Below are 26,362 nucleotides of genomic sequence, written 5' to 3'. Positions count from 1 at the left end.
GAAGATCGGAGAATAAGTATAAAAATAGTTTGAAACAGAAAAAAGTATTGTAATATTTCGATTTTTTATAATTGACACTGTCAATTTGGCAGAATTGTTGTACCGTGCCAGAGAACGCATATTTTACAATATATTTACGCATCGAAAAAATAGAAAATGCAATCAGAAATTTTGCGGCAATTTTATTAATTTATCAAAATCCCAGAAAATCAAACTATCTTAATACCATTTTTTATTATAAAAATTAGTAGCTAAAATTTAAAACATCAGACAAATTAAACAAATTCAACCATCTTTATGTGTGATTTTCAACTTACTAAATTGTTTAAAGAAAGAAAGACCATGCTGCTTGGCTCTTGTTTATTACAATTGATAAAGACAATTTTTATTTTGCATAAAGATCCCCTGCCTAGCAATTATAAATAGGTATGAATAACACAGTATACAATAAATAAATAGCTACTCTTAAAATATCGCGTTTTAGACCACTGCGCGGGGGTGGGACTTGTCGTCGTAGCCGAACGCGTCGTTTGCTTCTCAAAGAAACCAAGAAACGTGAAGATTCGATTCGCGATTCTAGTCGCGATTCTCTTTCAACGAGTTATCTAGAAAATTCAGAAATTCACAAAACCGTCAAATATATTTATCTAGCGAGACACACATTCAATTTTTATATCCTTTCGCTCCTAAAAAAACTTAACCCTTGCAATACCAACATTACTATTATTACTATTATTATTAACCCGAACGTGGCACGGCAAGGATTAATACGCCTAATTCGACAAAGCAAACGAACTTGTTTCAAAAAACAAACCAGAGGCACAGTAATTGGTCGCCCCGCGGTAACACCGACTCCATTACTCTATTAATTCTTTGAAAAAGTGAAGAAGACCTATGACTTCGCATCGAGTTAACCCTTTCATAGGCACTGTGAACTAAGCTTCCCACTTTTAGTGCTCACATGGACACCATGGACAATTATTTCCACCGTTGAAATGCAATGCCATGTATATATAGATCGCGCCATCCCTAATTTTGAGGGGCGAAAAATGAAAAATAACAGAAAAGCGAATATTATATCATAAAATTACTATTATTAAATATAATACTATATTACTATATATAATATTACTTACTACATATAATATTACTATACGATAAAATTATGGTAATATTCCAATTCGTTTGAAAATTCAAATCGTGCCCACGAAAGGGTTAACCAAGAACCGGCAGACCGCGATCAACTTCTATTAGCGACGCGCGCGCGCGCGACTCGTCGGACCGAAGACGCTAAAACGTGCACTTTTGCGATGCGTGCACTTCAGCATGTTCATACACAGGAGAACGAGATCTACGTGGCGTACAAGGCTTCGATAGGATCGGTGACACCGGGGCCTTGCACTCTCCGTTCCAGACGCGCGGGCCACCGCGGCCGTCGCGAAGAAGGGCACGACGTTGCGAGACTAATTGCCGGACGAATCGGAAGAGGCTGTCCCGTGGCTCGTCGAAGCGTACCTGAAGATCGGCACCGGATGCGCCTGAGCTTGGCACAGCAAGGCCATGGATGTTTCGCTCGGGATCGAGAGGACTGTTATTTTCGCCGTGGGTGGTACTTTGGGTGCCGCGCCGCTCACCGGCTCTGAATAGACAAACGGCAAATCTCTCTACAGAGTGTCCAAAAAATGTCTCGCAATCCAAAAGTGGCGGGTTCTTCAGGTCATTTGAAGCAACTTTTTCCTTTACAAAAATTTTCTCTGAGGCACCATTAATGAGTTATCAACGAAAAACGGTGACCAATGAGAGGCGAGCTCAGCTGGCGCGAGGCGACCGAGCCAATGAGCGGAACTGGGCTTCGTGCGTTGGTTGGCTGGGCCGCTTCGCGTCAGCCGTACTCGATTCTTATTGGTCACTGTTTTTCGTTAATAACTCGTTAACGGTGCATCGGAGAAAATATTTCTAAAGGAAGAAGTTGCTTCAAATGATCCGAGGAACCAGCCATTTCCGGATTGCGAGACATTTTTGGGACACCCTGTATTTTGGTCTATCGTCTGCCGATCGCTAACGCCCGTTTCGGAGTCCACCGGCTGCCTTATCGGCGGATCGAGCCATAAATACCTATAAGCTGGAAGAGGGTGACCCTGCGCCGGGCAAAGCATCGTTACCGGGCCGTCGACGTTGCTGACTAGCACGTCGTACTTGGCAGTGGACGCGACCCTAGGCTTGGCACCGTTCACAGGCTCTACGGAATCCCCGAATTAGTGGAAACCGCGGTTCGACGCCGGCCGATGACTACACTGACCTAAACGTGGGAGCAGGGAACGCCTGGGCGTCGCAGAGCAGACTGATCTCGACGTCGCTTCCTATCTCGAACGAGTCGGATTTCGCAGACTTCGGGAATTTCGGGGACACCCGACCCGCCGGCTCTGACAGTCACAACAATTGGCACGTTAGTTTTTACGGAGCGTGCTTGAGAATCCGGGAAACCCGCCACCGCCGCCACTTTTTGTTTCCTTCGCGCTGGTCGACGCGCGATTCCGCCGAGTTCGTCGTCGATAGAGGATTCCGGATGTTGGCAATGTTCGAGGAGAATTTTATTTGAAGCTTTCGTTTATTTTACGGAGGTCTTGTTGCGTCGGCGATGATTAAGCTTGCGTGTATTTTGACCGAAATGAATATTATTGCACAGTTTCGCGTGCTTTATGCACTTAATGCATTTAATGCATTTAGATCAGTGTAAAAGACTAGATGCATTTTTGGAATGTTGCTTTGTATTTTTTGGTAACTTTGTCGGAATGTTGGAGACACGGTAATGAAGTTTTTCACGAGAAGAACGAGGATTTTAACAGAATTATTTTTTAGAACTGCAGTTAAATACGTGCAGATGCATCGATGCACCGAACAGACTGCGGATTTTATGCATTGATACCAAAAGTGTGCAGCTGAAATATAAAGTTGCGAAACTGAATTAACGCTAGATTTACGAGGCACAAAGAACAGCTGTTTTATGTTAGTTTATAAAAGCAACAATAAGACATTTATTCCGATTTTTAGCAACTGTTGTTGTAACAGTTGCCGTAAGTAACATATCAATTGAATAAATAACTCATAAATGTATCTTTACGAGGTGAATAATCGTAAATTAAATAATTTGTGACCCGCCATTTAGACGGGTTCCGTAAATCTAGTGTTAAGAAGAATTTAATAATACAGTTACGCTATTTTCAGCTTACTATAATTATTAAAAGAAATAATTTCTTTTGATTTTATTTCTGTTTCTTGCAGAAACATTGGAACATTTTTCTTTCGCATAAAGATCCGCAGTCTAATAACGAAGCTGCCTGGTGCAAGAAGTATCAAAAAGAAATTTTGCAACATTTTCTTGCATTTCCAGCTTCTTCGGAATCTCTGAAGACACTATAATGAAGTTAACGTAAATAAAAAATACAAAGAGAATTTTATCGTAATATTTTCTCACAATCGCAAATTTAACTTTGTACAAAAATGTCTCTAGACACGATAACGAAGCTATCCAAATCCCAAGAACTATCTAATAGCCATTTTTGTCTTTCCGATTCAATAATAATAATCGATTTTTAAGAATCGATTCAGAATCCCTAGTTTAACTGCTAAAAATGAAAGAAGCCGCGAGGCCGAATAAACGTTGAAATAAAATTCGTCGCGCAGCCAGTAAGCTCTTCGATTCCTCGAAGAACAATGCCAACTCGATTCCTGAAAGCCTCGGATCTGAAATTCGCAGTTGACCCCAAAAAGGATTTACCTGTGAGCCGGAGGTGGTGAGGCCTGCGCGGCGCAGGTGAGTGAGACGGACGATTTCGCGGCGCGAACGTAAGTTACGCTTTTCGCGTCGCTTTGAAAACTGGGCGCCTTGGATCCTACCGGTTCTACATCGAACAAAAAACCGAACAGAAAAGTTCTACAGCCGTTTCTCTGTGATTTCGTTTACCTGAACAACGGAACTGGGAACCCTTGCGCGGGACAAAGCAACGTGGACGAGCCCATCGCTGGACGTATGAACGAGTTCATGCGATTGTCGCTCGAGAATTTCGGTCCTTTCGCTCCCATAGGCTCTGGTAACGTAATAATTATGCGGATCGCTTAGGCGAAGCTGTCCTATTGGCGGAACAGTGGAACAGTTTTCCGAAATTGTGGAAATACGAAGCGATTTTATGGCAGTTTGATTCGCGCGTTAAATGATCTGCGGATTTTGGGTGTTTCTAAGGAAAATTGTGTTGTTTAAAGGCTGTTGTTTAAAGGCTCTAAGAATGTTAATTAGTTATAGCTTATTAAACTAATCTGAGAAAGGGAGAATTTTCTATTTAGTTTGTGTTTCTCGCAATCGACGCTAAACGTTATTTATTTTGCATAAATTGTAGTCTAGTTGCAGTCTGGTTATTGCGAATATGACGAAACTGATGACAATTTAATTGAAACGTTAATTATTACGAGTGTGGGAAAGTCTAATCTCTATGTCGTTTACTGGCAATATGGCAAAACAGCGTAACGTCTGCGTTGTTCGTTGCCAAATACGATAATGCTCGCAGCAATTTAACCCTGGAGTGCACTGCCAATTACTGCCAATTAATATTACATGTTTTCAAACGATTCGCTTGATGAGTTAATAGAACGAGACACTTTTTGTTTCCCGCATGTCTTCATCTACTTTTATTCTCAGATTTCGATAACATAAAAATCAAATTTTCTTTCAGAAAAAAATAAATATCATTCATATTTAGCAGATTAAGTTTTCTTTTTTTTATCACAATCCTGACTCGTTGTGCCAATATAAGTTCTTTACCATAATTACTCTATAATAATCAATAATAATCTATACATAAATAATATAAATCAATTATAATGTTCAAATATATAATAATAAATATATTATATTAATTATATTAATTATAATTATTGTTAATTATTACATTATAATTATATTAATTAAAATATATTATACAAATAATCTATAAATAAATTGTGTAAATTATTTATATTAATAAATATAATATATGATATAATAAAATAGTAAATACAATATAATAATTTATATAAATTATATAAATATATTATCTAAATTAGTCAATAAGAATATATAAGCTTCTACCAACAATCTGCAATAAAATAATGACCCGACTGCTGAGATCAAATTAAAAATAACAAACACCGCCATTGGAACATCGATTTTAAAAAATTTTACGAACTTCGTATTTCCACGATGTCGGAGCAGAATGCTCGCTGAATCGGATCAGCTCGCTACAGGGGTTCGTTTGTTCCTCGCAGAGAGTAAATGGCATTAAATAGGATCGATAAGACGGTGGTTGGTCTCGAGTACCTGAACGCTGGTACCGGGTGACCCTGCGCTTGGCACTGGATCGCGAATCCCATCGAGTTTTTGGTCGTTTGCCATCGTTTTGCGTCGCCGGAAATGGAAGGTGCCTTGCTTCCTACCGGTTCTTCGCCGCCAACAGAAAATAATCAGACGCGTGAGAAGTGCCGAGCGCTCTAGTGCTAACCGCGACGAGAATTTCACCGGAGAAGACTGATTCCCGCGAGGAGAGACGGTTCACGGTTTACCTGAACGTTGGAACAGGGTAGGCCTGGCCTTGGCAAGTGATCACGATATGCGTGGCAGTCCGTCTTTCCATCAAACTGCCTTTCTCGCCGAGGATCGACGGCGCTTTGCTACCGACCGGCTCTAATGGGCAAACAAACGACCGGCTCGCTTTCAAGTGTCACAGTAATTTCTCCCGGAAATGCCAAATTTCGGCTCGCCGGGAATTTCTTTGAGCTAGCCCTACGCCTATGTGATTTATTGGCGATGCGGCACGCGACGCGAGTTCCCGAAAGTCATGAAATAGTCAGTTTGGGCCTCCGAAGTGCCTTCGAAACGTGTCACGTGGCCTCCGAATTGCCTTTGAATCGCGTCACGTGTCCTCCGAATTGCCTCGAATTGCCTTCGAATCGCGGCACATGGCCTCCGAATTGCCTCCGAATCGTGGCAAAAAATTAGAAATAAAAAATTTCCGGGAGAAATTACTATATTCCCACCGCGACTGCCGATAAACTGTCGAGAAGATCTGCAATGCTAACCGCGACAAGAACATGATCGGAGAAAGTGAAGACGATTATCGGGAGGAGAGACGGTTCACGGTTTACCTGAACGTTGGAACAGGGTAGGCCTGGCCTTGGCAATTGATCACGATATGCGTGGCAGTCCGCCTTTTCATCAGACTGCCTTCCTCGCCGACGATCGAGGGTGCTTTGCTACCGACCGGTTCTATTGGGCAAACAAACGGCCGGCTCGCTTTCAAGTGTTACAGTATTCTCTCCACAACCGCCGAAAAACTGCCGGAAACATCTCTATCGCGAATGGTAAAACGATCCAGCAACATAAGCAAGAGAAATCCGCTCCGGAGCCGTTTTTCTTCTTTCTCTTGCGTGCTAAATTATGTTCTTTGCCTGCGACACAATTCTGTGAAATTTCTGCCCCTTCGGTGAACCATTTGGCACTTAACGGTGACAGCATCGTTGATATTTTAAGAAGTGTTAAAAATACAAGTATCGTGCGTGTCAATAGGTCAGGGTCAGCTCTAAAAATTGTTAAATAAATCGGCTCAAAGATGAGTACAGATTCTTGTGAGAAGTTTTCAAGTTTTCAAGGTTCGACTAATTTGAAGTTATTTGAGAAATGTAAGTTGCATGATTCTGTGTTAAGTTTTTTCCATGAAAGTAGCCCGATTTCCATCGCGTTTGGACTCATTTGAATCGCAAGAATCTCAGCTATCCATTGGTGTCATAATTATTAATGTAACACAACAAATTACTGCAAGTCAAAGTTTCTTTCTTGCGTGTTCACTTTGCCCAGTCACTGCATCCTTACTGATATAAGTATGTCTCCTTTCTTTCACTGTACTCATTCTCTGTTTCGATCTCGTGTAAATTTAACCGTACGTATTTCGTGTAAATGAAACCGTATGTATTTCGTGTAAATTCAACTTCTACATATTTCGTGCGAATTTAAGCGTACGTATTGCTTTGTAAATTTAAGCGTACGTACGCCTTGTAAATTCGACAGTACATATCTCGTGTGAATTTAAGCGTACGTATGTCTTGCAAATTCAACAATAGGTATTTCGTGTAAATTCAACAGTACATATTTCGTGTGAATTTAAGCGTACGTATTGCTTGTAAATTTAAGCGTACGTATGCTTTGTAAATTTAAGCGTACGTGTGTCTAGCAAATTCAACAATAGGTATATCGTGTAAATTCAACCGTACATGTTTCGCGTAAATTCGACCGCACGCGTTCCGTGTAAATTTAACCGTGCGCCGCTGTATGGAGAGAATACTGTACCTAGAACTTGGCACAGGATATCCCTGAGCGGGACACATCAACACCACGCTGCTCCGCGTGCTCATTTCCTTCCAACCGCGTTTCATCTCGCCCGTCAGAGCTGGGGCTTTGCTGCCGATCGGCTCTGACGATACAAACAGTGAACATTCGCAAATGAGTTCTCAAGCTATGTTTACCTAAAACTGGGCACGGGATAACCCTGAGCCGGACAGAACAGCACGACCGTCGAGTAGTGCTGCTTCTCTTTCCAGCCGCCCTTCAAGTCACCTGTCACCGTTGGCTTTTTGCTTCCGACCGGTTCTAACGGAATTTTTCAGCAGGGTATTTTCTTGTTTCGCTTTCATTTTTTTCGTTTTTTTTTTAGAGAACTTGCTGACGAATCGTTTACCTAAAGGCGGGCACAGGATATCCCTGGGCCGGGCATGATAGAACGGCGCTGGACGTCGCTCTCTTCTTCAGCCAACCGCCTCGCAACTCGCCCGTTAGCGCCGGAGCTTTCGTTCCAATCGGCTCTAAGAATGTTCAACGTGGTCATGCGTACAAAGCTTAGCTGTTCTGGCGGCGTTAGGGCGTCGCTCCGGCGTGGCGTTGTCGAGAAATTGAATGTCTCGTTCGGCTCTTTGAAGTTTACGAAATAGGAGTACGGGGTCTGATCGATTTTTATCCGCAGCAGAACAATTTATACTTGAATGTGCATTTAATATTAAGATTTGTATCTGGTTCATAAAGCAATAATAACTATCTTTTATTATTATAACTATTATTAATTTCAAAAACTGTGATGAACGAAAATTGATGAAGAAAATTATTGACGACTCTGAGCATATTCGACTGTATTTCTCGTTGCGCTTTTTTGCAGCTACCTTGATTATTGTTTCTTTAGAAAATTGAATTACGTATAGATTAACTGTGATTGTCGAATATTTCTTTTTTTCTGGCTAAATATTCTCATTTATTGATAACCAAAAAATGCAATTAGCAAATGTTTGTCTGGTGTTACGAGTCGACGCAATGTATTTAAAAATTGCTATTCAATTTTGATAGTAAAATTTAACATATTTATTTTAATTTAACATATTTAATAACTTAATTATTTAATCATTTTTCATTCGTTCATTTTTCATTCTGCTTTGAAAAACGGAGCTTAACACTTTCAGAAAAATTCAATTTCTGATCAACCTTTAAAAAATGCTCTACAATTTGATCATGGAATTGATGATCGTACAAAATGATTAACATTGCGCATATAACAATGACAAAAGGATTACTAAATATTGCTCAATTTTCCAGTCACCACGCCGGAACGACCGCTTAAAAATGTTAGTATTTAGTAACCTCGCCGAGGATACACAGAGAACCTAAAGACCGGGCGTGGTTTAGTCACGACATTCAGTGCGAAACAGATTAGAATGCTTGCGGGTGTGTTGTTACAACATTCGGTTACGGATCATCAAGCATCGTTAGATCGTTACCTAAACGAAGGCACGGGGTAGCCCTGCGCCGGACAAAATATCACGACGCTGACCAACGACTGGACCTCCAACATAATTCCTTTAACGATGCCCATCAACGCCGGCGCTTTGCTCCCGACTGGCTCTGATCACAGGCAGAACAAGGAAGCTGTCATCTATCGTAATGCCTCTTGGACGCTCCTAATCGCGCGATTACGCAATCTTTCCGGTGGAACAGGGGACCCCGTTTAGCAAAAAGGGAGCACGCGCGAAGAAACGCGATTCGCGGGAGAAAGAAACCGTGAAGAAACGGGATCTCGGTTTTCTGTTCGCGATCGATGGTATTACGATTATGTTAACTCGTGTTCAGAAGCGATTAAAGTTTCGGACGTGGAAAAGTGTGACGAGTGGAAAAGAAAGGGAGACAGAGAGAGAGAGAGAGAGAGAGAGAGAGAGAGAGAGAGAGAACACAGATAGATAAGAAATTAATTGATTAATTATTGGATAAGAAATTGAACTTTCTCATGTTCGAGCTTTCATGGCTTTCAAACTTTTATATTTCTCTCGATTTTGCAATTAAATTAGAGCCAAAAACAATGTAATTACGATCATAATTACTTAAGTAACAAGCGATTGAAATTTCGGACTTCACCTAATTACTTAAGTAATTGCAATCGTAATTGGTTTGATAATGATCAAATGTCAAGGATTTGACATTTAGGAGCATAAAAAATTGTTTCTCTTGCATATTCATTGTGCCGTGTCACGGTGTTCTATCGGTGTAAGCCTGTCTCCTTTCTCTCCACTGGAGCCACTCTCTAACATTCTCTATACCTTCCCTGCGTTAAACACTGTATCTCCACCGTAACTGCAATTCCGTACATTCGAGATTATGACAGTTATGACGAGAATACCGTGCCTCTTCTATCTAAACTGTCACTACGTGCAATAAATTTTCCCTAATTTTTCTTCAGCTTGCAAACAAAACTGAACAATTTGGGAAGAGAAGATACGATTATTTATTTTATTTTATAACTATGACAATCGGTAAATATAAAAACAAGCCGCAAGGCTTGAATAATCGTACCTCCTTCTCCTAAATTGCCTATTTTTGTTTCCAAGCTGAGGGTCAATTAGGGAGAATTCATTGTGCATCCGAGATCATCGCAGTTATGGAGAGAAATCTGTACCTCTACCATTACTGTCTCTTCGTAGATTGGAGAATATGACAATTATTTCGAGAATACTGTACTAATTTCGATGTTGGGGATCGCGAATAAAATTTGGAAGATCTCACAAAATATTAATGTTATGTCTACAGGGTGTCCCAAAATTATGGCACTTGCAGGAAATGAAGGGTTCCTGACGTCATTCGAAGTAACTTTCTCCTGAGCGAAAATGCAATCCGCGGCTTCGTTTACGAGTTATTAACGAAAAACAGCGACCAATGAGAGGCAAGATCATCTGAGCTTCGTGCACCCGTTGGTCACGCCTCTCGCCTCTCATTGGTCACCGTTTTCCATTAATAACTCGCAAACGAAGCCGCGGATTGCATTTGTGCTAAGGAAACAGTTACTTCGAATGACCTAAGGAATCTCTTACTTCCCGGAAGTACCATAATTTTGAGATACTTGTACAGTGACCTAACGCCTTTTTACTCACAATTTCACAAGGAAGCGATTAATATAAACAAAACATTATTAAAAAAAGAAGTTCGCCGAGAATGCTGTATCTCTTTCATAAAAGTCACTTCGCAGACACGAAATTTCGACCGTCACAGGAAGAATACCATAGCTCTACCGTAACTGTCGCTCGCCAGACTCGAGATTCTGACAGTTAAAGAGAGAACACGCTGTACTGCTAGAGGCTTTACCTAAAGGAGGGAACGGGATATCCTTGCGCCGGACACGGCAGCACGCAGTCGGCTCCTGATCCCTTTTCCAGCCACACGCCCTTCACGTCCCCGGTAAACGCCGGTGCTTTGCTCCCGACTGGCTCTAACAATGCACACACGCGAACGTGCCGCGATTAATTGTTCTACTTTTAGCGAAGCAAGAGGGCGGGAGGTGGGCGGGACGAGGGGGGGGAGACACGCCGGCACCGGACAGGAAAGAAGGCCAAGGCAATATAATGGACACAAATTGGACCGATGAAGTGCTCTTCAGTTTTCACCGATTGGAGAACAATGGTGCGCCCCGATGCTGCTTCAGCGAAGGTCTTCGGGATTCGAGGGAAGTACCGCCGCGGTGGTAATCTCTCGCGGTTCTCTTGTCGGCGGCCGGTGTTACGAGAGAAGCGAAACGGTGTCGTCGTTCGGATTCCATCCTTCTCGGCTAATTCGAGTGTTTGAACACTCGAAGGGGTCCGAAGGTACCGAGCAATTACCCGGGGTCACTGCTAGAGGCTTTGAAGTCCCTTCGGGAGTTTTAAATTGACTGGGGATGTTTGTGCGAGTAAGTTGTATGCATCGATGTACGAGCCCGTTCACTGGAGGAGCCGTGTAAGAGAAAACGGTTGACTACTGACAGAGGATAGCATTGTGATAGAGATGAGTGGTTTTTTGGATACGTTCGGATCAATTTTAAAAGCAGTTGTGTCTTTTAGTGTTATATTTCAATCGAGATACGATGGTTAGAGATTACCGATTTTTTGAGTTGGATGTTTACTCTTTTAAATTTTAATAAAATATCAAAAGCTGTATGAAATATACTATGACAAATGTAATCTGAACTTTTACGTATTGATATAATTATGGAAATATAATGCTTAAATTGATCTAGGTCCTGATATAATAATCTACCTCGTAGCATCCATCTCTTATCGAAGATGAAGGAGGATTAATATTATGTATTTAATAATATATTGTGTAATTATGTTGTAATATATTATATAATATATTTTATAATTATGTTGTAATATATTACATATATATTGTATAATTGTGTTGTAATATATTACATAATATATTGTATAATTATGTTGTAATATATTAAATAATATATTGTATTATTATGTTGTAATATATTATATAATATATTGTATAATTATATATAATAATATATTTATATAATTATATATAATGATATATTATACAATTATATTATAATATATATTATACAATTATATTATAATATATTATACAATTATATTATGATATATTATAAAATTATATTACAATATATTATATATAAAACTACATCATATAAAACACAATGCTCATCTTAACATTCACAATGCTTATCTTTGTTTGCATGTATCATAGTATCAAATGTTTAATATGTAACAATGTATCTAAGTGTGCACGAAACAGTAAATTCGCGCGAAGGAAACAGTGGATTTCGAAGGTAGGGAAACGAAGGTGGCACCGAAAACGTCGAAAGCCCTACGACCGCCAGCAGACAGACCACCGCGAAGGATTAACACCGCGAGCAACGAGGGGAGAGAGCCTGTGACACCTCGAGGGGTGAACAGAGAGTTACCTAAACGAAGGCACGGGGTACCCTTGCGCGGGGCAGGACAGCACGGCGCTGGAGTCCGCTTTGTTCTCCATCCAGCCACCCTTTAAATTGCCCGTCAACGTTGGCGCTTTGCTGCCGACCGGCTCTAACGAATCACACAGAGAGACAACAAAACAGAGTGTGGCATGCTGCGAGCACGGTGCTGCTCCCCGATCAACGCCGGGACTATTAAAAGCGGCGCTTGTACCTAAAGCTTGGAACTGGGAACCCCTGCGCGGGACAGAACAGGGTCAGGTCTTGACCGTCCACGCGATCGTACCAGGACTTCTTCGCGTCGCTCGCGAATTTCGGCTTCTTCGTCGCGACCGGCTCTAACGGATCACACAGAGAGACAACGGGCACATGCTGTCACCAGGGCTAACAGATCTTTCGCTGACTATCGTTTGTATTCAATTGGCTTCCGGTGAGCTTGCAGCGATTTAATGAATACTCTGAATATTCTAAATAGTGTAAATATTTTCTAAACATTGTAAATATTTTCCAAATATTTTCTAAACATTGTAAATATTTTCTAAATATTGTCTAAATATTGGAAATATTTTCTAAATATTGAAAATAATTTCTATATATTAGAAATAATTTCTATATATTAGAAATATTTTTTAAATATTTTCTAAATATTGTAAACGTCTCTTAAATATTTTCTAAATATTGTAAAAGTCTCTTAAATATTTTCGAAATATTGTAAAAGTCTCTTAAATATTTTCTAAATATTGTAATATTGGAAATCTTTTCTAAATATTGTAAACGTCTCTTAAATATTTTCAAAATATTGTAAACGTCTCTTAAATATTTTCAAAATATTGCAAATATTTTCTAAAGGTACTTCGAAAAGTACATTAAAATTTAAGGTACGATAGCGAGCAAGAAATAGAAACGAAAAGAAAAAAAGAAGTAAAGGTTACGTCTTTTTATTGCATATTATTTCAAGGATTGCAACTAAACTGCAGATCTTTATGCAAAATAAAAATATCCTACTTATGCTCCAGCAAATAGAAGTAACTTAAAAATTACAATCTTCATTTAGTATTTTAGTAGATCGAAATCAGTGCATCAACATTACTAAATGTTTCTCATTTTCCTACCGCTGTCTTTTGGTACGAGAAAATAAAAATCGCTACAAACTTTCCGGTCAGCCTAACATTACAATAAAAAAAAAGAAAAAATGAATGAGTACTTGTGAGTTGGAACTGGGAACCCCTGAGCGGGACAGTAGAGGGTCAGATCTTGGCCAGCGACGCAATCGTACGAAGACAACCTCGAAGCGGTCGAGAACATAGGTTTCCTCGTGGCGACCGGCTCTGGCGGATCACACAGAGAGACAATAGGAGGAAGCTGCTACACAACGGTTAAAGCTCTTGGACTACTGATCAACGAATATAATTAGCGATGCAAAGTACCTATGTGTTGGAACCGGGAACCCCTGTGCGGGACAGAACAGGGTCAGGTCTTGACCGAAGATGCGGTCGTACGAAGACAACTTCGCGTCGCTCGCGAATTTCGGCTTCTTCGTTGCAACCGGCTCTAGCAAATCATACACAGAGATAGAGAAAGGGAGACGGTGTGGACAAGCTGTTGACGAATAGAGCAAACGGCTAGCGATTAGGTTGCGATATGTACCTATATGATGGAACCGGGAACCCCTGAGCGGGACAGAGCAGGGTGAGGTCCTGACCTGTGGCGCGATCGTACCCGGACAGCTTCTGGTCATTCGAGAACTTTGGCTTCTTCGTGGCTACTGGCTCTGTTACAGGATTAGCCATACTGAACTGAAGATGTCCCCGAATCAGTGGCATGCTTTATTGCGACGGCTTAATGATTTGTCACGTCAGTGGGCTGCTTTATCGCGTCATCGGTAATGGGAGTACGAAGCTTGGTCGTGAGATAAGATGCTTGTTTAGGGCGATGTTGTCTGAATCTTGCTACTATTGTCTGCATTTTGATGATCTTGGCTGAATTTTGATGATGTTATCTGAATTTTGATGATGTTATCTGAATTTTGACGATGTTATCTGAATTTTGACGATGTTGTTCGAATCTTGCTAATGTTGTTTCAATTTTGATGATGATATTTGATTCATACTAGTATTGCCTGAATCATGATGATGCTGTCTGAATTTAGATGATGTTATTTGATTCATACTAATGTTATCTGAATCATTATGAAGTTATCTGAATTTTGATGATGTTATTTGAATTTCGTTGGCGTAGTCTAAATTTTGACGGTGTTATTTGAGTCATGCTAACATTGTCTGAATCATGATGATCATCAATGTTATTTGAATTAGTCTAATGTTGTCTGAATCATGATGATGTTATTCAAATCTTGCTAATGTTATCTGAATTTTGTTGATGTTATTTGAATCTTGCTAATGTTGTCTGAATTTTGATGTTATTTGAGTCATACTAACATTATCTGAATCATGACGATGTTATTTGAATTAGACTAATATGGTCTGAATCATGATGATGTTATCTAAACTTTGATGATGTTATTCAAATCTTGCTAATGGTGTCTGAATTTTGTTGATGTTATTTGAATCTTGCTAATGTTGTCTGAATTTTGATGATGTTACTTGAGTCATACTAATGTCGTCTGAAACAAAATGATGTTACTTGATTCATACTAATGTTGTCTGAATTTTGACGATGTTATTTGAATCTTGCTAATGTCGTCTGAATTTTGATTATGTTATTTGAGTCATACTAATATCGTCTGAATCAATATGATGTCATTTGATTCATACTAATGTTGTTTGAATCATGATGATGTTGCCTCAATTTTGATGACGTTATTTGAATCTTACTAATGTTGTCTTAATTTCGATGATGTTACTTGAATCTTGCTAATGTTGTCTGAATTTTGATGATGTTTTTTGAATCATACTAATTTCGTCCGAATTTTGATAATGTTGTCTACACTTTGATGATGTTATGTGAATCTTACTAATGCTGTCCGAATCTTGCTAATGTTGTTTGCATCACGATGATGTTATCTGAATTTTTATGATGTCTGAATCTTGCTATTGTCGTCCGAATCATGCTGACGTTATTTAAATTTTGCCAATGTTATCTTTATCTTGATGATGTTATTTGAACCTTGCTAATATTTATCTGAATCTTGCCAATGTTGTCTGAGTCTTGCACAATGTTGTTTGAATCTTGCTGATGTTATTTGAATCTTGCCGACGCGCAGATCATCCTCGCCAGGTGCAACGTTCTTTAATGTTTCCTCAATCGCACCGCGTAAATCGGTTTTCAATTTCCAATTTTTCTGACCAAGGCGCAATACTCGCACTACCATGACACCCTAACTGTATCGTGTTACGGAACCCGAGACTATCGGGGTTCACAGCCCCTAATGGACTTCCGGAGTCATCAGTCCCCCTACCGTAAAAACCCGAGTCTGTCTCGTCGCACCCGAAGAATGATTCCGAGGCCGGTAGTCGAATGGCTTTCAATGGGTAATTTAGTACCTGGTTACGGGAACAGGATGCCCCTGGGCATTGCACGGCATGCTAACCTGCGAGCCCTCGCCGCGTACGAAGAAGAACGACTTGACGTCGCCGAGAAAAGCGGGCGCTTTCATCCCCATAGGCTCTGCGGCAAGGGAAATAACGAAGTGACGGTTGGCGCTATTAAGAAAGCCCCGCGTAAGCCATTCAAATAATAATGATATTCGGCAATATTTTATGCAACGTGGTAGATCGATGAAATGGTTTCGTCACTATTCTTTGACGTGTATCAAGATGCACACGTTTTTTTGCCGTTATTTACGTTTACCGAACTAATAAATCTTGTTCTTTATGAACCTTAGAAAAATCTTATAAATAAATACTTTCTTCGAAAATAAATCAAAATAATATAAATAATATAAATAAATTCGAATAAATATTTTTCGAATAATTGTAATTATTCGTCGTTTTCGCGAATAATGAATAAAAATCGTGTTCTAATTCGAATAAATATTTTTCGAATAATTTCAGTTGTTCGTCGTTCGCGAATAACAAATAAAAATCGTACTCTAATTCGAATAAATATTTTTCGAATAATTAAAATTATTCATCGTTCGCGAATAACGAATAAAAATCGTACTCCAATTCGAATAAATATTTTTCGAATAATTAAAATTATTCATCATTTTCGCGAATAACGAATAAAAATCGTACTCTAATTCGAATAAATATTTTTCGAATAATTGTAATTCTTTGTCGTTCGCGAATAACGAATAAAAATTATATTTTAATTCGAATAAATATTTTTCGAATAATTACAATTATTCGTTGCTCGCGAATAACGAATAAAAATCGTACTCCAATTCGAATAAATATTTTTCGAATAATTACAATTATTCGTCGTTCGCGAATGACGAACAAAAATTATATTCTAATTCGAATAAATATTTTTCGAATAATTGCAGTTATTCGTCGTTCGCGATTAACGAATAAAAGATTACATTCGAATACGAATAAATATGTTTCGAATAAACGTAATTCCCTCTTCGTTAATCGTTGATCGAACGAATCTCGTCCTGTTGCCGAGTCCTTCGGACAGGGTCACCCCCGCGAACTTTTAATCGTGGACGCCGGAGGACACCTAACCGATATCCGCTCCTCCTAAATCGTTTGCCTTTCGGGAACCGGTGTAAACTGTTTTGCGGGCCGGATCCTAGTTTTTTCGTACCTATAGACAGGCGTCGGATGGCCCTGGGCGTTGCACGGCAGACTAACGTCCATGTTTACTCTTCGTACCAACAGAGATAGTTTCGCGTCCACGGCAAAGCCTGGCGCCTTGCCCCCGACAGGCTCTAAACAACAATTCACGTTCGATTATTCCGCGAGTTTTGTTTGCCGAATACCGGTACAGGAAGTCCTCGACACAAACGACAACCGATCGGGCCACCGTTGGCCGCGCGGTGCTGTGTCGCCGTTTCGCGCGGCGCGGCGATCGGCTTTTTCCCCTTTTTTTTTTTAAACCGAGGCGGAAATTTCATCGATAAAACCGGTAACAGTGAATGAATTACCTAGTGGTGGGCACAGGGCTTCCCTGCGCGGCGCAAAAAATGGAAATCGGCTGGCCCTCGGATCGACGGATCGTGCGGCTCAGATCGTCCGACGTTAAGCGGGGCGATCGCGCTGCCACCGGCTCTGAAATCGATCGGTTCGTGTTCGATCCTTTAAGCGGCCACGAGGCTATTGGACGGTTCAAGTCGATCGGGGATTTTTAATTGGCTCGCCGCCGGTCGAGCTGCGAATTGTTCTCGTGGACAACACCTCGACGATCTTGTTCACACGCGTTGCTACGAAAATTTGGTGGCTATCTCAACGATAAATCTGCCGAAGTCTTATGAGAATCACAGGAAATTATTTACTTAAATTTTTTACGATAAAGAAATAGGCTCGACAATTTCTAATGGAAGCAGCTTTGTGACTTCGATAATTATGAAATAGAAAATGTAAAGAGAAAATTTATATTTATCGTGTGGCTTTATTTATTTACTTATGTACTTACTGTATTTGTTTATTTATTTATTTGCAAGAGTCGGCAGTAATAATGAGTTTTCTTTTCCTTCTAAGGAATTATCGCGATCAGAAACGTTCTAATAATTGTAACCGTGAAAAAAATGGTACTACTAATGTTGCAAGATCTACTTCTCCCCAAAAATTGATTTAATTACGCCAATGTCACTGCACTGTGGATCTTTATGCGAAATAAAAATTTTCCTTGTTGATTGTACGAAAGAGGACTTAGATAAAAATATGCATTTGCTGTTAACACTATATTTACTGGAAATATATATATATATATATTTATTATTATTTAATATATATTTAACATATATTTAATATACATTTAATAGATTCTTCAATGTCTGAACTGTGCCCAAGAGAAACTCGATAATTGTCTTTTAAATAATAATTTCAAGATAACCTGTTGCATTATGGTAATCTAAATAATTTTATGGATTTTGCGGATGAGAATATTGTAAATTCTGAACAATTTCTTAAAATATATTAATACTTGCTGGTCTTTAATTTTTAGAGAACCGTCTACAAATTTTCTTCTGCCTCATTACCTTGTTTTTCATTTAACAATTTCTGCTACGAATACATAAAATCCCCATTACAGTAAATTCTCTGCAATTTTTCTTCGGCTTGGAAACAAAAGTGGACAATTTGGGAAGAGGAGATACGATTATTCGAGCCTTGCACCTCGTTTTTATAATTGTACATTAGTCATTAATTAAATATAGCAAGTAAACATAGTACATCACTTACTATACTACAATAGTAAATAATATAGTAATAATAATTATAGTATTAGTTATAGTAATTTTTATAATAATCGTATAATCGAATAATCGTATCTTCTCTTCCCAAATTGTCCATTTCTGTTCACGAAGGAAAATTAGGGAGAATTTACTGCGTCGCTTCGACACCATCCCCTGCCATCACAATTGCTACAACTGCCATGATCATCTAACCACAAATATGCCGAAATTCCAAACGAATTTTTCTAAAATTTTCGAAAGACCGGGACCGCGTTCGATATTGCGATAAATCGACTTGTCACGGCTCCAATAGCGTTGCGCCCGCTGAAAGCGACCCGCGGATAGATTTACCTGGTGGTTGGCACGGGGAATCCCTGAGCGCTGCACGCTAACACCACGCTCGTGCCCTTTCGCCTCGCGTATTTGCTCAGGCTATCGTCGTTGGAGAAAATCGGCGACTTCAGCCCGACCGGTTCTACGGAATACGTAACAACACTCGAGAAACGATTCTCGAATAGTTCATCGCGTTAGGACAGTCGCGCTCGCCGGGCGCATAATCGGATTCGCGAACTCCTCGGAATATCGTTAAAGCGACGGTGTTACCTGGTGGTTGGCACGGGGAATCCCTGAGCGTTGCACGTAAGCACCACGCTCGCGCCGTTTCGCCTCGAGTATGCGCTTAGGCTAAGGTCGTTGGAGAATTTCGGCGACTTGAGTCCGACCGGTTCTACGGAAAACAATATGGAAACTCGGGAAATAGATCTGACACGTGATGGGGACGAGTCACACTGCCCGCGCGAAGGGGGAAGAGTCTCGCGAGCTTTCACGGAATTCTCGTGTAATTCAATTTGTGTTGATGGTAATAGTAACGAGTCATCATAGTTGCATAATTATGTTAACACTTGGACTGGGTGATTACTGAGATTATTTGAAGTAACTTTTTCCTTTGCGAAAATGCAGTTCGAAGCTTCGTTTATGAGTTATTAATGGAAAACGGTGACCAATGAGAAGCGAGAACAGTTGGCGCGAGGCGGCCGACCCAATCAGCGGAACTGGGCGGAGCCACTCAGCTCGCCTCTCGTTGGTCACTGTTTTTCGTTAATAACTCGTAAACGAAGCTTCGAATTGCATTTTCGCAAAGGAAAAAGTTGCTTCAAATGCCCTCAAGAATCATTCCTCTCAAGACTTAAAGTAAAAATTTATCGTTATCGTGGAGATTTATCGCGTTAATTTAAGGAATTGCGGTTATCTTGTTACACCTAATCTCGGTTTGGTATTTTTCTTCCTATTTCGTAATTTTATAACTAATGTGTAACTTCCATTATTATATTCAATAAATAAATGAATAAATAAAAATGAAATTAATGACACAGGCCCTTTTAGAATATTCTAGATTGCCATTGAGAAAATAAAATACTAAAATTTTAAATTACTTCACCTACCTACGGTGTTCGTTAAAAAACCACTAAAGGTGTTCACATAGCAAACGTGACTACGTGCATAATAATTAATATGAAAATACAGAGACAAATAAAGATACGTTTGCAAAATCCGACGAATGTAACCGCAACAAAATAGTGATTTCAAAGAAACTTCCACAAGCCTAATAGGCAATCCGGCTAATAAACACTGGAAACACCGCAGAATCTTTAATATTATCGCTTCCATATTTGATCGATAGCAAATGCGAACGCGCTTCCAGTAAATAAAGCAATATCCCTCAGACCACAGACCTAATCACTTCCCTCGGCCAATCGAACCCCGTGAAAATCACGAGCTTACACGAATCAGTTACGCGGGAATCGGCCCGAAACCAGCCACGCTCTAGAATTATGGATCGGATAACGATCGCTTTGCCGGACGAAAATCGTAAAACAGCCCGGGACCGGGCTGTTCGCGCGATATTTTCGGGAGGGTCACGCGAGATTACCTGGTGGTTGGCACGGGGAATCCCTGAGCGCTGCACGCGAGCACCACGCTCGTGGCTCTGCGCCTCGCGTATTTGCTGAGGCTATTGTCGGTGGAGAAAATGGGCGACTTGAATCCAACAGGTTCTAGGAAAAATATCACCAGGCGGTGGAATTACGTTTGATTCGGTGCCCACGGCCGATGGGAAGCGGCGAGAGAGCGAAAATTAGAATTAATGGTCGGGTCGGGCTCGGCGCGAAAGCCGAGAGCCGGTCATTCGAAACCGGCGCGACGCGACGCGATTCGGTCGCGGGGGGCGGCGAGGGGATTGGGAAATTGTATCGATCACGGCTGGATACTGCGGCATGTGGACACATGCGAGAACGATCGAATTTCATCTCACCTCGAAAGTGGAACAGGGTAACCTTGCACCGGACACATCAAACCGACCATCGCCGACGACTTCGCGTCCACGAACTCGACTTTGCGATTCGTCGGTAGCTTCGGCTTCGCGCTATTCGTCGGCTCTGGGGATCACAGGAGAATCGATTACTGTGATTGAGAAGCGACGATGGAATTAAACGGCTTTCTTTTTCATTCAGAACGCGGCATTTTGTTCAGCGAAGCGATAAATGTGCGAGATGTCGGTGAATTATTCGTAGCAGTTTCGAGTATAATTCATTTTTCCATTGATAATGAAACGGGATATTGGTCAATATACTTGACGTTGATATTCGTATGGATCATTTCGTCGTGTGTAAATGCGAAGAAACATAATTTGTACTCTGTTTATACGACCGAACGAAGATGAATGAGACTCGTGTAACAATAATTAGAATACAGATTGTATACAAATTTTATGAGTAGATTAAATGCAAAATAGCGAAACCATTTGAACAATTCGAAAATATCATTGCATTGCTAATATTATTAAGAAAATGAATAAATGTCTATAAATAAATGTCTAGTTCTATATCTTGAAAAATGTCGCATCGCACGGACGGATCTATACAGAATGAGATCCGATTTATACAGATTCCTGAGGTCATTTGAAGCAACTTTCTCCTTTGCAAAAATTTTGTCTGAGACTTCGTTTACGAGTTATTAACGAAAAACACTAACCAATGAGAGGCGACCACTCGCCTAGTGCTAGGCGGCCGAGCCAATGGGCGTAACTGGGCGTCGCGCGCCAGCCGAGTGCTCGCCTCTCATTGGTCACCGTTTTTCGTTAATAACTCGTGAACGAAGCCTCGTAGAACATTTTCGCTGAGGAAAAAGTTATTTCAAAACACCTCAGCAATCATCTGCTTCCGGCTGTTAACATAATTATGGGACAACCTGTATACAAACGCTAGATGCAGAACCTAGGTAACGAAATTCTGTCCAGGTGCATAAGTGGACTTGAGTCCGTCACTGACCGTGTAACAGGAACAGGGAACCCTTGAGCGGGGCAAGTCATCGACACCTGGCTGGACGACGGCGTCGGCCTCACCACTTTAATGTCCGCGTTCGTGAACTTTGGTTTCGCGCTGGACACCGGTTCTAACGGACAAAATTACATTGCAGGACGCGATTGCCGCAGCTGATCGAGCGGAGATTGTCTATGCCCTAGGAACCTATTCCGGAGATTGAAGTACCTGAACGCTGGAACCGGAAACGCCTGCGCGGGGCAGGACAGCGTCAACGGCTGAGATGGTCGGACGCTGTATGTCGTGAGGATGCGTGAATTTTCCGTCAGGGGGAATTTCGGTTTTGTGCTGGACACCGGCTCTGACGGAGCAAATCAAATACGTCGGAATGTTGGTTATGCGTGACTAATTTTTGCAGTGTTCTGTGTAATCATTTCTGTGTTGTTGTGTGCAGTCATGTTTGTATTGTTATGTATAGTCATTTTTATATTGTCATATGTGGTCACTTTTGTGTCGTTATATGTAGTTAATTTCTGTATTGTTATATGCAGTCATTTTTGTACTGTTGCATGTCGTAATTTTTCTGTTGTTATATGTAGTCATTTTTGTATTGCTGTATATAGTCATTTTTGTACTGTTACATGCAGTAAGTTTTGTATTGTTATCTGAAGTTATTTTTTGTATTATCATCTGTAGTCATTTTTCTATTGTTACATGCAGTAATTTTTGTACTGTTATCTGAAGACATTTATTGATTGTTACATGTAGCCATGATATTTACGTTCAGACTACGTTTCTAAAAATGTTCGCATCTTGTTCATACGAAAACAGAGATACTTCAATAGAAACAATAATTTTAGAGTTTCTGTGCTTCTCAAACTCAGTGATATTCAGTACGTTTTTGCAACTCAAACTTCCAATTCCGATGAAACAGGAGTTTCGAAGAGTGTCTATAGTACCTGAACGCTGGAACCGGAAACGCCTGCGCCGGGCAAGACAGTGTCAAAGGCAGAGACTGTCTCACGGTGTACGCGGTATAGGTGCGTGAGTTTTCCATCGAAGGGAATTTCGGTTTAGTGCTGGCCACCGGTTCTACGATAACAAGAAGAAGAAGAAGAAGAAGGAGAGGAAGACGAAGAAAACGAGGAGGACCTCTCTTTAACGTCTGACTCCGAGTCACTGGGACAGGGCCTCCGATAACTATCCGCTAATTGCCGGCATCGATTCGCCGGCACTCCGGGTCAATTGGATCACGATACCATCGGATTCGCGGGAAAGAAAGACCGGGCTGGAGTGCGATATCGATTAAACTATTCACGGAAGAACTGCTCCGCCGCGGGACAAAGGCTGCTCATTGGCGGCTGCTCGTTCGCCCCGAAGAGGATCGGGAGTCTCGCGAAATTACCTAGGCAAAGTCTGTTTTCGCGGCGCACAGTGGAGCGTTGGGTCCGAAAAGCTGGCCAAAGTATCATTTTTTTTATTCATGTATGTGAAAAACAGGGTACCGGTATTATTTCTTTTTATTACAGACTTTGATGTTGATGATGATGATGAATAGGCACGTTTTGAATCCATTAAAAAATAAGCATAATATTCTAGTCGCTTATAATTATTTTTATTTGTCTATAGTTATTTTTATTTTGATCACAATTAATTTTATTTCTTCATAATTATTTTTATTTGACTATAGTTATTTTTATTTTGTTCATAATTATTTTTATTCGCCAGTAATATTATAAGTATATTATAAGTAAAATATTATAATAAATATTATAAGTAATATTATTTTCGTTTGTCTATAATTATTTTTATTTGTCTATAGTTATTTTTATTTTGTTCATAATTATTTTTACTTGTCTATAGTTATTTTTATTTTGTTCATAATTATTTTTATTTGTCTATAGTTATTTTAATTTTGTTCATAATTATTTTTATTTGTCTACAGTTATCTTTATTTGTCCATAATTATATTCATCCGTCTATAATTGTTTTTATTTGCTCACAATTTTTTTAATTCGTTTATAGCTACTTCTTCCAAGTTGAAACACTATAAATAAATCGGTAGGTACATTTTTGATTGATTGAGAATAATTTTGGCCAGCGAAATCGGACAAAAGAAACCCCACTGTGCGTCGTCTCGCAGCCCAAGATGGACACCTGCGAATTTACCTGAATGCTGGCACAGGAAATCCTTGGACGGGGCACAGCAGGGTCGTGATCGTACCGAGCATCGCTCTGGGATTCGTCGATTTCACGTCCAGCGCGGTTAATTTCGGTTTCGAGCTCGACAACGGTTCTGCGTCACAGGAGAAACGAAAAGAGATTTCAGGGCTTTCGCGAAACTCGCATGGAGTTATTGTTACGTGGCTCCCGGGTGTAAGCCGTGTACAAAGGATTCTCATCCAGTCGCCCCCCCCCCCCCCCCTCCGACTGCATTGCGACTCGCTGGAAATATATCTTACTCCTTGCACCGGCTGAGTCACCTAAGATGGAAAGTGAAAATATCTGTCTTATTTATGATTGTAGGAAAGTCTTCGCGACGAGCCTGCATTGGTTTTAGCAGCCAGTTTGGGGCGCTAAAAATAGGGTGTCTTTTGCGGTTTTTCTTTTGAGGGACACGCGAGGTGGTTCCTTTTTCAATTTTTGGAATATTTTGTGTTGTTTTCAACGACCGTGTAGTCATTTTTTCGTTCGAGAATGTGCGGTGGAAAATGATATGCATAAACATTTGTGTGGAGGCTCGTTGGAGGTGCTCTTAGGGTTGTCTTTGGTGCTTGCCTTAGGTTTGTTTTCGGGCGTAATTAATTTCGTATTTATCGAGTAGAGCATACTAAAAATTTTTATTAAAAAACTAACAAAATAAAGAAAAATTTAATAAGACGTATTAATTTTTTTTTATTAACCCTTGGCTGTCACAGTGAGTCAATATGTCCCTCATTTTTTTGACACAGTTCTTGAGATTGTATTGTATAGAAAATTTGAATTAAATGCGCAGAAATTGTGGAATAATGCAAAATTATACGAAAACCAGAATCATTTTTCAAATTATATATATATTTATCGAGAAGAGTTTCTTTTGTACATAAATAACGAAGACATTTTCACTTTTCATCTCACAAGGGTGAGTCACCCTGTAATCTACCCAATGTTCACTGCACCGGAGCATTGATCAGCTAATCGGTTTAATTGGTTGGTTAATGGTCTTTTTAGTGGAAAATACACCTCAACCCAGATTTCACAAAAAAAATAGACAATATAATTCGTGCGTTGTGAGAGAATGCAGACATTATGTAACAAAGTTCTAACGAAGTCAATAATTAAATAAAATAATTTAATGAGGCCATAATTCTAGCAAACGTGTCTACCTTGTTACACTTAATTGTTTCTGTAATATTATGAATGGTCAAAAATATGACTTTTAATCATTTAAGTTAGTGATTTTCAATCGTTTAAATTAATGGTTTATAATCCTTTTTTAATCGGAAACTGGCAAAAACGATAGAAATATTTTAGTAAATCGCTAAGCCAGGAATAAAAGCCATCATTTGCGCGGCACCTCGTGTATCAGTTCCTAAATCGAACACTATAATGCGATACAGTCACACCACGCGCTAAATAGGCGACAATAACTTTTTCACGTTCCAGAAAATTTCCGTTGAACCGTCACGCGATAACTAAATTTTGCTGATCCGAATCGTGGCATGTTTTATGGCAACTAGAAACCTCGTTAGCTGCGCTTATCTTTATCGTAAACGGAACGAGATTCATGGAATTTTGTACGTTTAAGGATTGCGATAAAAATTGCATTAACCTTCACAGAATGAATCTGATGATAGTAATTACTATCGGACTCATCTAACCTCTAAAAAATTCGAACAAACAATTCGACCACTTTGTTAGTAAAGTTTCTGCTAGTTTTTATAATTATACCGGTTTACCGTTTAAATATATTTACCCTTAATCGTATAATATTAATTGCTTAATATATAGTTAAGAGTAAATATATTTCAACAGCAAACAATATAGTTGTAAGAACAGTAAAAAAACATTTAAAGAGCGTGACAATATTAAGCAATTAATACTAATATTAGTGTAATATATATATATATATATATATATATATATATATATATATATATATTACACTAATATTAGTATTAATATTATTATATATTAGTATAGTGTAATATATATATAATAGTAATAATGATAATAATAATAATATAAATAAAATAATAATACTAGTATTAATTGCTCAATATTGTAATTGCATAGGATATAATATTGTAATTATCAGTATCCATCTTTTCTGAGATCAAAAAATCCCTTCTTGAAAATGCACAGAAGCAACAGAAAGCCTAACATCGTCAACACGATTGCCTATCTTGCGACCCATCGCCTAAATCCCAGCTGGATCATCGATCGACTGATCA

General features: G+C 39.7%; 1 protein-coding gene across 47 annotated transcripts in view; it reads right to left on the bottom strand.

Annotated features, from left to right (window-relative positions):
• The window catches only part of Dscam1 (Down syndrome cell adhesion molecule 1), a 171,053-nt gene that overhangs the window by 73,047 nt on the left and 71,644 nt on the right, over positions 1 to 26,362 (bottom strand). For 10 of the 47 annotated variants that reach the window (XM_076518798.1, XM_076518797.1, XM_076518828.1 and 7 more), the window contains exon 7: positions 22,158 to 22,290. The exons of 19 other annotated variants lie outside the window; for them this stretch is intronic. In XM_076518798.1, coding sequence (XP_076374913.1) covers positions 22,158 to 22,290 — 133 coding nt within the window. Of the gene's footprint in view, positions 1 to 1,515; positions 1,640 to 2,115; positions 2,172 to 5,350; positions 5,472 to 5,592; positions 5,714 to 8,844; positions 8,969 to 13,518; positions 13,635 to 17,024; positions 17,149 to 18,963; positions 19,088 to 20,542; positions 20,667 to 22,157; positions 22,291 to 24,098; positions 24,226 to 26,362 lie in introns of those variants that run through there. 18 more of the 47 variants (XM_076518834.1, XM_076518806.1, XM_076518837.1 and 15 more) reach the window with 10 other exon arrangements.

This window comes from Megalopta genalis, chromosome 2, assembly GCF_051020955.1.
Source record: "Megalopta genalis isolate 19385.01 chromosome 2, iyMegGena1_principal, whole genome shotgun sequence".
NCBI classification, from domain to species: domain Eukaryota; kingdom Metazoa; phylum Arthropoda; class Insecta; order Hymenoptera; family Halictidae; genus Megalopta; species Megalopta genalis.
Note: the sequence above shows the minus strand (reverse complement) of the source record. Positions and strands in the feature narration are given on the sequence as shown.